This window comes from Oenanthe melanoleuca, chromosome 4 (genome assembly GCF_029582105.1).
Source record: "Oenanthe melanoleuca isolate GR-GAL-2019-014 chromosome 4, OMel1.0, whole genome shotgun sequence".
Taxonomy (NCBI): Eukaryota; Metazoa; Chordata; class Aves; order Passeriformes; family Muscicapidae; genus Oenanthe; species Oenanthe melanoleuca.
This window is the reverse complement of record NC_079337.1, coordinates 59,580,487-59,594,696: the sequence shown is the minus strand read 5'-3', so window position 1 is coordinate 59,594,696 and position 14,210 is coordinate 59,580,487. Positions and strand designations below refer to the sequence as shown.

General features: G+C 38.3%; 1 protein-coding gene across 1 annotated transcript in view; it reads left to right on the top strand.

Moving 5' to 3' along the window:
* ACOX3 (acyl-CoA oxidase 3, pristanoyl) overlaps positions 1 to 14,210 on the top strand; it is a 32,573-nt gene that overhangs the window by 1,825 nt on the left and 16,538 nt on the right. The window contains exons 2-7 of the mRNA XM_056489530.1: positions 361 to 538; positions 1,971 to 2,204; positions 2,926 to 2,997; positions 3,699 to 3,788; positions 4,250 to 4,393; positions 5,196 to 5,284. Coding sequence (XP_056345505.1) covers positions 371 to 538; positions 1,971 to 2,204; positions 2,926 to 2,997; positions 3,699 to 3,788; positions 4,250 to 4,393; positions 5,196 to 5,284 — 797 coding nt within the window. The 5' untranslated portion in view covers positions 361 to 370. The remainder of the gene's footprint in view (positions 1 to 360; positions 539 to 1,970; positions 2,205 to 2,925; positions 2,998 to 3,698; positions 3,789 to 4,249; positions 4,394 to 5,195; positions 5,285 to 14,210) is intronic.

Here is a 14,210-nt window from a genome sequence, read left to right as displayed (position 1 = left end):
CCATTTGTTGTTTAAGACATGGTATTTTCTCACCTGGGTCTTTTATCATCCCCTTTCTTATCGCATGATATGGTGATAACCAGTGGTGTTCCTGCTTCATATTTAGCTCATATTTTAATAACAAAGGCAATGTAATTAGTTTACATTGGATCAAAGGCATTTTTTCTTACTTTGTACCAAGCCAGTTGAATTAGAAAAAGGAAAGGGCTAGTTTTTAGTTGCCTCTGCAGTGCTGTACTCATACATTTAAACAAGTCAACGGATTTAATTAACAACTCTTTTAATTTCTTTTTATAATTAAAAAAAAGCAGACATCTGTGGTGCTTTAGTTTGCATTTTATTTTTTCTTGTTTGCTGCAGTTAGCTAACAATGGCATCCACACTGAATCAGAAAGAAATGACTGGCAACCAAAATTCATGGGATAGTTTGCTACCAGACTTACCTAAGGGCCCACTTTCCACATATCGTAAGAAAGCTTCTTTCAACTGGAAGGAGATGGCAGTGTTCATAGATGGTGAAGATATCATCCAGCTGAAGGTAAATTTTGCAAGAATTGTAAGCATGTTTTGATTGTAGAGATATCAGTAGAAGTGAGTATGTTGTTTTTTTTTTTAAAGGGAGTATAGTTAATAATAGTCTGTAAATATGGAGCAAGAAGAAATTTGATTTGCAGCCAGTTTTCTGAACAGAGCTGAAATTTTAAGCAATCTACTCTGCTGTATCATAAGACTCATTTAATTACTCAACATCAGTACAGGAGAGACCAGCAGGTGCTACATTTCAGAACCTAACTGCTCATTTCAAACTGAGAAAGAGCTATATTCTACCATATTTCTTTACTGTTTGCATTAAATCACAGATCTCATGGTTTTGCAGGGCACTTATGCAGAGCTAAGGTCAAACCTCTGTCAAACAGTATTTCTGTCATACTTTGACCCAATTTTCTACAAAGTTCTGTGCTTGCATTAGTGCTTATTTGGCATTGTAGTTGGAGATTAGCATGCAAACCTTGCTGAAAGCTAACCCTAGCAAGAAAAGAGATTAATTGCAGCACAAGAGATGGTGAGGAAATGCATGACTTGGAGATATAGGAGGAGAAAGAACCAGCTTTCTGAAGGAGGTGGAGATGGACATGGATTTAAGCTATTCTTGAATCTTCACCATAATTATAGAAATCCTAGGAGGTAGATGAGGGAAATCAAAAAGGCCTGGTTCTGCATCTAAGGGGTATGTGTTAGAGCACAGAAAAAACCACAAGTGCTCTGTGTGTGAGGGAGTTTCAAAGCTTTGTGATCATGTAGAGTTGTTCACACAGAGAAAGGGAATGGCTGCCCTTCAAAGAAAAGCACAGGAAGTGTGGGTTTCTTCCTTCTTGTGTGAAAGACAATTAAGAAGATGTGAATATCTTGAAGACACAGCTCTGGGATAAAAAACCACCATAATATATTATATAATACAAAAAGAATCCAAATTAGTTTAAAAGACGCACATCCCCACATTGAAGGGCTGCATATGATGGTTCCATTAAATGGAGCCTTTTTTAGCTTCCATGTGGGAACAGAGCAGTTGTGGTAGCTTAATGGCTTTACCAGCATGGAATATTTCTAACTGAATGTAAGCCCTGGAGTTTTGCCTTTATCCTCAGACTGGGGGATCTTTGCCCCTTAGATCCTGCCAGCAGCTTCATCTATTGAGATAGTGAAGCCTGCTGCACAAAGCAAGTAAGTTTTATCATACTGTTCTTGTAGATTCAGAATAATCAGTGAGTCACTTCATGGTGAAGGAGATATCATAACATTTAGCTGCATGAGCTGTATATATGACAGACCATTTAAATATATTTTCTAATTCTCTGGAATTTTTGCTTGATAAGTTTATGGCTTCCACCAAATAATTGTAATTTGAGACCCAGTGTTACTCTAGAAGAAAATTAACTGTTTTTGTTAATGTCAGTTTTTTCCCCTTCAAGAACAGGATCTTCTCTGCTCTGGAAAATGATCCTCTCTTTGCACATCATCCTGGAGAAGATTTGTGCCGTGAGAAATACCAGGAGCTGACATTCCTGCGCTCTAAAAGGCTCTTTGAGTATGACTTTCTCACTCAGCAAGAGGCAATGGAGAACCCATTAAAGATTTTTAATGTGGTGCTCTCATTAGGAATGTATGATTGGTCTCTATCTATCCAGCTTTGCTTACATTGTGGTGTAAGTACAGTTCAAGGGCTGTAGTGGTATATGTTTGAATTTAAGTAACTTCTAAAATTGTAATTCTGTTGCTTTATGCCTATTTCATTAAAGCTTGATCTTTTCCTTTCTTTTCAAAAATGGTATTAAGTGTTTAGAAGAGTCAGAGAGGTGTGAGTAATCTTTGTTGTTAACCCCATCTCCACTGGGATGGGTCTCTCACAAAGAATGGTCAACAGAACTGGTCATATTATCAGTGGAATTAATTAATTTATTATTTTGATTATTATTATTATTCTTCACATAGCTGGGGAGCATCTAGCAATTAAGAGTTTTGTTGTGTGAATATCTGTGTAGAGAAATTGAAGGTAGCTTTCAAATCAGCTTTCTTGTTTGATCTTAAGCAGCTACTTTCAGTTCCCAATCTGTTTGCAGTAAAATGAACTAAAATAGTCTTTAAGTTTTCCTTTGGTCAAGGGAACATCACTAAGGACAAGTGGAAAGTATTTTTAAGCTTCAATGAAGGCTTGGAGAGGTTAGAGCTGAGACAAGTTCAGTCATCTGTAAAGGGGCCTTGACAAGATCAAATCCTGACTTGCCTTCCCCAGCTATAGTCTAATTATAGTTTACTATGCAGCCTGCTTTTCTTGGTCTCTTTACTGGACATCACTGTTAAAAATCATGTGCAATTCTTGCTTTTCATCACAGGGCACTGATTTCATTTATTATTCTGTTTTTACAGGTATTTGCAGGTCCAATTATGAGTGCTTCTAAGAGATTTGGACACATTTTGAAACAAATTTATAACATGGAGGTAATCTTTATAAAAATTTGTAAGAAATGGACTCTATTAGAACTGTGTCACTATTTTGAGTTTTGTGTTATTTCTGATCTCTTAATATACCTAAGTACTTCTAAATAGCAAAAGAAAAGACCATGGAGCAGATTCAAGCATTGAGCTCATAAACCACTTCCTAGACATGTTTTAGACTGTCCAAGTTAATATGCAGGCAAAATTAGGGAACTTTCCAAAAAGGCAATGTAGATGACATTACACTAGTTTAGGTTCTGTCCAGAGTCATTGAAGAGTATCCTACTAGGATGCTCTCAACTTTGATGTGTTGCAGTAAAGATTCCATTCTAATGCTATAAAATGGAAAATAATGCCAAAGAAATACCACATGGAGTGCAGTGGGGCCTAAGGACCAAGTACTCTGCAGAATAAATGCAACCTGTCTGATACAGAAGGTGCCAGTCCTAGACAGTTTCTACAGTCTAGGTCATGTGGGCAGCATTCACTGTCTGGCCAGACCCTCTTTGATTTTGCAAGATAAATATTCTGAGTGCACTTAAACTGAGCTTGTTGCTTTTGTTGCTCTTTATTGCTTCCATGTTTTGTTTTGGAGTTTTTTTGCCAAGTTACTCTCCAATAGCTGAATTTGAAATAATTTGAAAGTCTTGCAGTTTTAATTAATGTAATAAAGTGTGAATTGTGCCCTGTATCTCCTTATTTAGATTTTTGGATGCTTTGCTCTGACTGAACTCAGCCACGGAACTAACACCAAAGGCATACGGACTACGGCCACATTTGATCCTAGCTCTCAGGTCAGTCCTTGATGCACCCTGTCAACCAGGCTTCCTTTCCATACAAAACTCTGTGAGAAGGAGTTGGTCCTGCATAAGCTTCACAGCTGAAGCTCTCACAGCTGAAACAGCTCTCTCAGTTCTTTACTGGAACTCACAGCTCAATTTAACCTAAGATCTAGGAAATGCTTCCCATTTCCATTAACCTGCCTTTTTTAACTGCTTAAATGAGCAATTAAAAAAGCTTAGTTTCAGCCTTTACAGTGAGGAAATGAGCTTTTTGAATTCTAAATGTTTTCCTTATTACATGTGTTCTCTCCAAAGTTGAACACAATAAGAGAGATCTCAGATGCTGGAATACAGTACAGAATAAAGTCCTGGCAGTTAATGACTGTTGTCAAAACATTGCCAGGGTGATAATAAAATAGCTATGACCTGATTTTTATTATTTATATAATTTTCTTTTTCGTTCCTGGCTACAGGAATTTGTCATCAATACACCTGACTTTGAAGCTGCAAAGTTCTGGGTTGGTAATATGGGAAAACATGCTACTCATGCAGTTTTGTATGCCCAGCTCTATACTCCTGATGGACAGTGCCAAGGATTGCATTCCTTTATTGTACAGGTAGGCTGGAAATATTGCTAGCATTTTATTCTTTTGGGGAGGAGTGGGTTCAAATTAAAGACTTTGTTATGCTGTTATTTATACCTGACAGTGGATTCTTTATTTAATGCCTTCACAGTTTATTGCAATTGTAACCAGGATACCTTTTTTTTAAATGTTCACTGATTTTATGAAGGTTGTAGAGCTAGTTTTATACTGCCAGTTTACTGCAAAAGCTTCTGAAAATACAAAAGAGCTGAAAAGTCTCCTGATGATCATGGTACTTATATAGTTAGAACTCATCTGTGTTGTATGAAATCCTGAAAGTCTTGCACAGAACGATTTATGTCTACCAATGCTGCAGGCTGATCTGCGTGAAATCTGCAAACTTCTACCACAGAAAAAATTTTATAAGATTAAAGTCATTGGAAAATGTCAGTGCAATAGAAAATTTGCACATAGTTGTAGACTGAACAAAGTTTATTACAGAATTGGGGAATATCTCAAAGCTGATTATTACATAAAAATTCCATTGGTTTCTGCTGTGTCTGTGTACACCTAAAGGAGGTTTCAGTGCTAGTCATCAGTGTTAAGGGATATTTAACACAGTTATGTAATTAGTGTCATCTTCCAAAGTAATTTTTGTTGAAGTATCTATGTCCTGAATGAGAGAATGCATAAGTACAAGTTATATCCAGGATTATGTGCTTGAAAGAAACAGAGAGATCTCTTTATCATTAGTAATAATTTTCAGCCTTTGAAAAATTCAGCCAATAACTTTCATTGTTCCATTACTGGAATGTTTTGTTTCACTTCTCTACAGATTCGAGATACAAAAACTCTCCTACCAATGCCAGGTGTGATGGTAGGTGACATAGGAAAGAAACTTGGGCAGAATGGGTTGGATAATGGGTAAGTCAATACATTTGAAAGAGAAAGCATTCTAAGTTATATCACAATGTAGTGGTACAAAGATCCCCCTGTATCTGTTTTGTCTTTACTCCTGAAGTGTTCTCTATTGGTTTTAAATAGTTGATTTCAAAAAAAAAAAAAAACCAAAAATGCAGACTGAAAGATCTTGAATTCAGTATTTTTTATCTGAATAAACAGCCTTTCAGCCTTTCTCACTCTTTAAATGTGAAGTGCTCCTCGTATTCTGCAAATATCCCCAGGCACTCTTGCAGCTATAGACTCTTCAACAATAATAATGGAAAAAAAATCTAGTAAGTTCTGAGTAAAGAACTTTATCAGCCTCTGCACCCATCTGGGTGTAAGACTTTAATTATTTTTTCTGTTGATTTCCAGCCCACAGGAAGGTTAGTGGTGGTCCCCAGACAAGATTTATTTTCAGTAAATATTTAGATTAATAAGCTCAAAGAGAGAAACTATATATCTTGTTTAAACCATGGGATTTCTAGACTTCACCAAGAAAGAGGCTAGTTATTTTCTTCTGTATTATGTATGTACAGTTGAAATAAATAAAAAGTTCCTGGCTCCATTTCTTAGTCATGGATTCCTAGGGCCTTTCTGTACTAAACAAAGGTGTCTGATGGGGAGGATATAGTCAAGAAACAGAGGTAGATTTCTGCATTAAAACAGTCATGATGTAAAAATCATTTAAACTCTTGCATTAGTTACATAGCTCTGTGTAAAGATATAAACTTTAAACAATAAAGAAGAGTTTCACTTATTTATGCCTCAGATTTTCTTCTCTCTGTTGATTCAGTTCACTACAGGTTTATGTATGTCCTTCAAAACAGACCATTGCAGTAAACATATAAATGCAGTGTAGACTTCTTAAAGTATCCTGGTTTCATATATTATGGCTCTGATTGTCTTTCCAGAAGGTTGTAGGAATGTTATGGTTATTTAGCTCATTATCATCAATTCTCTGTTTCCTGAAGACACAGAAGAAATAAATTTTAAAAACCTGAATCAACCCAAAATTAATTTATAGAGGAAAACTGAGACTTTGGTGGGTTTTTCCTGCTTCTGCATTACAGACTAGTAACCAGCAGATGGCACAGCAGCATGGGCCTGAGTAATCTAAATGTTTTTCCACTTCATATTTTTGTAGAAGTGTTTAAATTCTGGTGTTCATTCTTACATTGTGATATAGATTTATGTGCAAAACAGGACAGAAGAGTATGCTTGTTATATGACCTTAAAATGTACATAATTTTAAATCCAGTTCTCTATTATCTACTGGGAAAAATAAAGTATTTCTTAAAATATTGATAATAATTGAATAATTTGAAATTATAATCCATGAAATACCCTTTAAAGGAGATACCAGTGACTTCCTATCTTATTGTCGGATAGAGTCCCTTATCTTATTTGATATTATATGTCATTTAAAGCAGTGGTAGGGCATTCCTGTTTATTCTATTATATGTTATTTTAAAAAAACTTTTATGATGTTCAAACAGCCATAGGTATAGATCTCTTAAGTATGCATTAAGACAGTCCCTGCATTAGAAACCTTAAGACAGCACTTGGATATTGAGAGAAGGATGAGGGAGCCCAAGGTTACCAATAGATACCTCTCATTTAGCTAAAACTCATTTAGCTAAAAACTGAGTTCCTGAACTACCTCAGCTCCTTTTTTTTTTTTTTTTTTTTTTTTTTTTTTGGAGAGGTCTAAGACTAGAGGCAGGCCAACATTGTTCTCAAGAACCAGGGAACCTGGTTTGTTCTGCAACCTTCCTGCTCACACTGAGATGTCAGAAGTGTCAGGGCTTGTAGATGTCTGCTGTCAGAGGTACCTGAAGGTCAGGCTGGGGACTGGAGGGGCAGTTCTGCATTTGTTTGCAGAGACAACAAGCCATGCCACCCTAGAAAGTGGGCTCTTGGTTGTATGATCTGCAAAATCCCAGGATCCAGAAGGAGGTATTTCACCAGATACTGCCTTGTCAAGGTGTTCTCCTTGGCTGTTTAGCAACCTTACATCCATCATCATTTATCCCAGAGAAAGCATGGACCTGTATGTGGAGAGGAGAAAACATTCCCCTATGCTGTGTCTCCACTACATGCATTGCCAGGTTTTTCTGAATGTGTGTGTGAAGTCGGGTTCAACTAGCCTGAACACTTAGTAAATCAGGTGTTCTTCCATGTAGTTACACTCAGGATATGTGGTCGCAGTGGGGATCAGTCTGACATCTCTGACAGAGATGTTTGATTTTTTTCCTGTGCTTTAAGAAATTTATGCTAATATTTTTCAATATGGATACAGAGAGTTAAGTTCCTGGGCACTAATGAAGGTCATGGGGAAGAAATTCCAGAGCCTCCTTGGAAAACACTATTGATTTATGCTGTGTAAGAAAACAGAGTAGTTGATTATAGTTGTCCATTCTGGCTTTGAAAAACAATTAATCTCTTCTTGTTTGGCTGAAAGCTGGCTTCCTGCTAATGTAGAGTGTGATGTTTTTAGTAAGAGAAAGAATTTCAGACTAATGTGGGAATTTTTGCAGTGTAAATCCATTTCTAAAATTATCTTTCCAAATAATTCTCATAGTTTTGTAATTTGAATGTCCAAAAATCACATGGTGTTTGTAGGTGGTTCACACAGAATCATAGAATCACTACATTGGAAGAGACCTTCAAGGTCATGGAGTCCAACCCATGCCCGAACACCTCAACTAGACTATGGCACCAGTCTTTTTTTAAACATATCCAAGGATGATGGCCCCACCACCTCCCCAGGCAGATCATTCCAGTACTTTATCACTTTCTGTAAAAATTTTTTTCCCAATATCCAGCCTGTATCTCCCCTGGTGCAGCTTGAGACTGTCCTCTTTCTGTCAGTTGCTGCCTGGACAAAGGGACCAACCCCCACCTGGCTACAGCCACCTTTCAGGAAGTTGCAAAGAGTGATAAGGTCACCCCTAAGTCTCCTTTTCTCCAGGCTGAACACCCTCAGCTCCCTCAGCCATTCCTCACAGGGTTTGTGTTCCAAGCCCCTACCAGCCTTGTTCCCTCCTCTGGATGCGCTCAATGTCTCAATGTACTCCCTGAACTGAGGGGACAGAACTGGACACAGCACTCGAGGTGTGTCCTCACCAGTGCTGAGTACAGGGGAGAATGACCTCCCTGCTCCTGCTGGCCATACTGTTCCTGATCCAGGGGCCATTGGCCTTCTTGGCCACCAGGGCACACTCCTGGCTCATGTTCAGTCAGCTGTTGACCAGCACCCCCAGGTCCCTTCCTGCTTGGGCACTGTCCTGCCTCACCATCCCCAGCCTGTGGCACTGCAGGGGGTTATTGTGGCCAAAATGCAGGACTTGGCACTTGGACTTTTTAAAGCTCATCTTGTTGGACTCTGCCCATCCCTCCAACCGTTCCAAGTCTCTTGCAGAGCCCTCCCACCTTCCCACAGATCAACATATGCTCCCAGCTTAGTGTCATCTGCAAATTTACTGATGAAAGACTCAATTCCCTCATCCATGTCATCAATAGAAATATTGAACAGACCCCTGGGGGACACCACTGGTGTCTGAGCCCCAGCTGGATGCAGCACTGTTTACCACCACTCTCTGTGCCCGGCCATCCAGCCAGTTCTTAACCCAGAACAGAGTTCTTCTGTCCAAGCTACAGGCTGCAGCTTTTCCAGGAGTGTGCTGTGGGAGACAGTGTCAAAAGCCTTGCTAAAGTCCAGGTACACAACATCCACAGCCTTTCCTGCATCCACCAGGCAGATTACCTGGTCATATAAGGAGACCAGTTAGGTCAAACAAGACCTGCCCCTCCTGAACCCATGCTGGCTGGTTCAGGTACCCTGGCTATGCTCTAAGTGCTGCATGATAACACTCAGTATAAACTGTTCTATGTGTAACTGTAGCTACCCTGACCCAAAAAAAAAAAAAAAAAAAGACAAAATCACTGTAAAATATTTTTAAATACTTTTCTTTCTCTAGGAAATTTAGAATAATTTGTGTAATCAATGCATAAAGGGGTAAAAATAGAGCTCTCTTTTTTCTTATGGAGAGTTTAGACTGGTTTTGTTAGCAAAGTTAAATCAGACTGCCACCAGGGGATGCAAATGCTTTAGTCTTTATTTTATAATATTAAAATGTCCACCTGTTGCTAGTGCTCTGTCAGTCTGTGAAATATGCAGTTCACTGAGGACCCAAAATGGTACTAGCTGAGGAAAAAAAAGAAAAACTAATGAAAAAATCATTGAGTATCTGAGATTCCAGGGGCTTTTCAGTAAAATGCATGGCAGGCATAAGGAATAGGGGGTGGTGACACACAAGTAAAGCTGGAGCTGACTGTGTGTTGATGTGCATTTCTGTTTCCTTCCTTTGGTATGGGTTTTTTTTGTTGGGGTTTTTGTTTTGGTTTGGGTTTTTTTGGGTGGGCAGGGGAAGGATGTACCTTAGATACTGAAACATTGCCCAAATTACCCATTACTTCCATGCACATCAGTAAATGATTCACATCACACTGAATTGGTGGTGAACCAGTTTCATGTGCAGTTTTAACTACTACCAAATTTCTGCTTTCCCCTCTCCAGAGATGGAAAAGATGCCCAACTGAATCTGCATGAGGAAGAGTGAAAATCAGCTATAATTGTATTTCTGACGTGGTGCTCACCATGCCTGTCTTTGTAAAACGTGTTCTGAGCTCATTAGGCTGTGTCCACTGATAACGTTTGTTGAGCAGATAAAACTTTTTGTAAGGGAAGAACTAGAGAAATGAAACTATCATCTTACCTTAAGTCTTTGTAGGAGAGAAATGGGTCTTTCTGGAGGAGGAATTGTTAGCTGGATCTAATGATAATTGTGGGCTTGGGAAAACTGATAGGGTTTGGTAGCTGTGTAGCCTTTCATGTACAATTAAAATGTGGTCAATCTTTGCACACATACAACACACTAAGATGTTCAGCATGTTCTCTAGCAATCAGTGAGGCCAGGTTGAGTTTTCTGGATATTGAAAAGAAAACAAAATGCCCAAGAATAAATGGGTAAAGGGGATTTATTGGACAGAAAATCAATAAACTGTGTGAAATAATCCCTTCTGGAACGAGATGGTTTAGAAAGCCCTCACTATAATTCTTGTATATTGGCAAAGATGGGATACATCACATGACTTCCAAGCTGTTGCAAATTGCTTTTAAATGGTTAATTCATCATTTGTTTATTTGTTACTATTGCCAATAATACATTATGATTCTGCTACTGCTAGTTTAAGGGCAGAACAAATGGAAGTATAGTCCTTTTTGTCTTCTACTATTTATCTTCTTCATGCTCATTTAGATTTTGCAACTGTCGCAGTTATTTCACTAGGAAGATAGGAGCTATAATACATGGTTGAAGCCTAAATAGTCTTTGGAGCTTCATCTTTCAATCTGAAACAGTAGTTCAGTGAAGATAACATCCATAATCAGCTTCTTTGGTTATTTGCTTCTACTCCCACACTGCCTTTTTCTTTCTGCTGCAATGAACATTTATGAAGCTGTAGGGGACTCAGCTAGGAAACTGGAACTGCCTGAAAACTAATGAAAAAAAAAAGCCCATCAATATTTGCTGTCTTCAGTCAGATAATTTGTCAGGTCTGGTTCACTGCAAGGCCTTATGAGTGGCTGTTTCAGTACAGGAAAAAGAAGAGAGATGTAAGAAATCGAGTGTAAAAATCAGTCCTGCTTCCCAAATAAACAAGCTTGGGCTTGTTTAATATTTTTTATTGACTTACAGCCTCTGACCTAAGTTTCAAACAATTGCAGTAGCAATGAAGTGGTTATAGAAAAAAAAGAAGAATGTTAAAATGTCTCTGCCTGTATTTATGTTATCTGAATATACCATGAATACTTTAGTCCTTGTGAAAAGTGCCACTTCCACAGTTAAAATAGGTATTTTGCAAGCATATCTTGCATGTATACAGTTTTAAGTTAAAGCCATGGTTTTTGCAGCAGTCATTGGCATTTCCCTGCTTTGCCCTGTCACGTAGGTTGTGCAGTCAGGGTTGGACACTGTGGGTGTGTTCAGTGCTGTGTGTGTTACTGGGCCGTGGTCACACTGCTGCAGAGTGCTGCCTTATCCCCCCATTTCTGTCAGGTTCTTGTGCCTCAAAACTCTACAGCCATAGCTGCTGCACACTGAAAGGCACTTGGTGTGGGTGAAAATGGGGAAAGGTAGATTTAGATCTAGTCACACATTTGTTTTGTGACCCACAGAAATACAGCCTCACATCTGCAGTGAACTTCAACCAACCATTTTTGTTCCTTAGCAGGGCTCTGTCAGCTCTCAGCAGCTGCAGGAGTCTGCACATCCAGCTTCTTGCAGAACTGGCACTTGGACTGTAAGAGCTTTAGTGTGAGTGGGTCTTTATGTCCCTGTGAAGTCTATTAGGTTAGGATTAGGAAACCTATAAAATGCTATGTTGTTTTATCATTGCCATTGAGCAATACTGTACAGAGCTGCATTCTTAGATTAGAGCCTCAAATGTAGAAAATAAAACTAAAATACTGCCATGCAGTTTTCCCCAGTTTCACTGTAACTCTTTTCAGCTCAACCTTTCTGTGAGCTTCATTCCAGAATATGTGGCAATTTTCTTTCCTTCTGCAAGTTTTTCATCAAACCTCTGAAATGTTATTCTTCCCAAGGTTTACTGTATCCCATAAACAGCCCTGATATCAACTGACTCACAGCCTTCCAATACCATTCACCTGCTTTCTGTTTCTGGCTGGAAGTCTGATGATTGCACTGTCTCTAATGTAGGCAGTAACAAAAGCTGGCAGAGAAGGCATTTTAGTGAGTCTGAAGTTCACCAAAGCATATTTGAGCTATTTGTACTATAGGTAACAGTTTATTACTATAGTACTGGCAAAAGGAGCTCGTAGCTTTTCCAGCTGTTCCTCTTTTATCAGCGTTACTGCACACCAGATGAATTACTATTGCATGATTTAAAGTCAGTGAGATTAACTTAGTTTGAAATGTTCCCTTAACTATTGGCCAAAGAGCCCAAACAAGAATGCTACTATTGGAATGACACTTCACTCTGCTCAGCTGCTTCTGGTAGAAATCCATGTGATATAGGTTTTTTTAAATCTGTGCTAAAAGATGTGTCTACACATAGCCCTGTGATATCTATTTAAAGTGACAGCTGTCTGTCTGTCCTGCTGAGAGGTCTTAATCTCAGTCACGCTCTTTGCTGTGCTGAAGAGGCCCTAAGTAGGGCAGCTTTCAAACCTCTGCTCTTGTCATCACTGTGTGAAATTTAGCCATTTTCCAAACTTGCTGGTACATGATATCCCCATGACTGTGTATACAGTTCCATTATGGTAAGATATTTCTTCAATTCTTTAAGGAGATTTTTCCCCTTAATGTGTTGACAGCTGTGGGCCAAGTCTGTGCTTTCTAAGCTAATAACCGGTAAAAACGTGATCATTGACTTCATTAAATCTTACTATTTATTTTTAATATGTTCCAATATCAAGTTCCAATTGGCCAGTACGTCTTATAATTCCCAACAGCAAAGTTCTTGGAGAAGAAGCATAACAGCAGTTGGCAGCAATCTCACAAGGTCACTTAACCCACCAGTCCTGTGAGGTTCTGCTTTTATTTTCAACATTTGTGCTTATAGGCAAAATATCTTATTTCTTTACACATGGAATTTTTCTGTTGAATTTTTAATTGCTAGTTCTGCCTCTCTGCTTTGCTTCTTAAAGCTTTTCTCATCTGATATGCATATCCACATATCTTTATATAATGTATCTGCAATGGATAATATCAAGGGAAAAAATTAAACTTTCAAAACCTATTACTTGAATTCATTTTGATTTTAGGAAAATAGGCTATCATATAATGATAGGAAATTCAGTATTCTGGTTCACTAGCTGTGAAAGAATTTATTAAAGAAGGGTGTGCTTGTAGTTTTTAATCATAATAATTTTAGGTCATCTTTTATATGTTATAGAATTAGCTTCCTTATATTTGTGCACGACAGATTATAATAAAACTTTCTTCAAGGTTTTTCACTGTTTCCAACAGAAGACTTAGATTTAACTGTTTGGGATTGTATCACTGCACGTAAAAGTGGGTAAAATAGTTTAGGTCATCTTGGGAACTTTTTTGTATAGCACACATCTGTCACATGTTCATTATGAGTAGGCTTGGAATTCCTAGAAGTAGGCAATTGATATATAGATTTATAAAGTAGTAGCTTTCAATTTGCTTTTTATGAATAATTGAGTTTCAAGAACAAGTCAATATAAAAAAATTTCCTACAACTGCACAACTTTGCTCTGTGAATTGAACTAATCACTACAGTATAAAACAGAACACATAACAGAGGATAATTTGCCATTTTGTTCAGTCATTATCTCCCAGGTAACAAATGACACAACAAAAGGAAGTGTCCTCAAGTTGTACCAAGGGAGGTTTAGGTTAGATACTGGGAAAAATGTCTTCACTGAAAGACTGTTCAGACATTGAGACAGGCTGCCCAGGGAAAAGAGGTGGAATCATCATCCCTGGAAGTGTTCAGAAGATGTGTGGATGTCGTACCTGGGGATATGGTTTAGTGGTGAACATGGTGCTGCTGTGGTAGAGGTTGTACTCTGATACTGGAGGTGTTTTCCATCCTAGTGACTCTATGAATGCTGCCATGAAATCTTACCATTAATCACATGCAGGGCTAAGCTTGTTCCAGATATGTATTTGCAGAGCGAAAGCCAAAGAATTGGAGCCCTTTGAAATACTGTCCTAATATGTGCCCCAAAGATTGTATCTCTCTGTTAGGTCAGCTCTTCCTTTAGTCTGACTTATAATTCCAGTTTTTATCACCCATTCAATAGCTTTTAAAAATAATATTTCATTGATTTCTTCCATGCCTCCCTTCC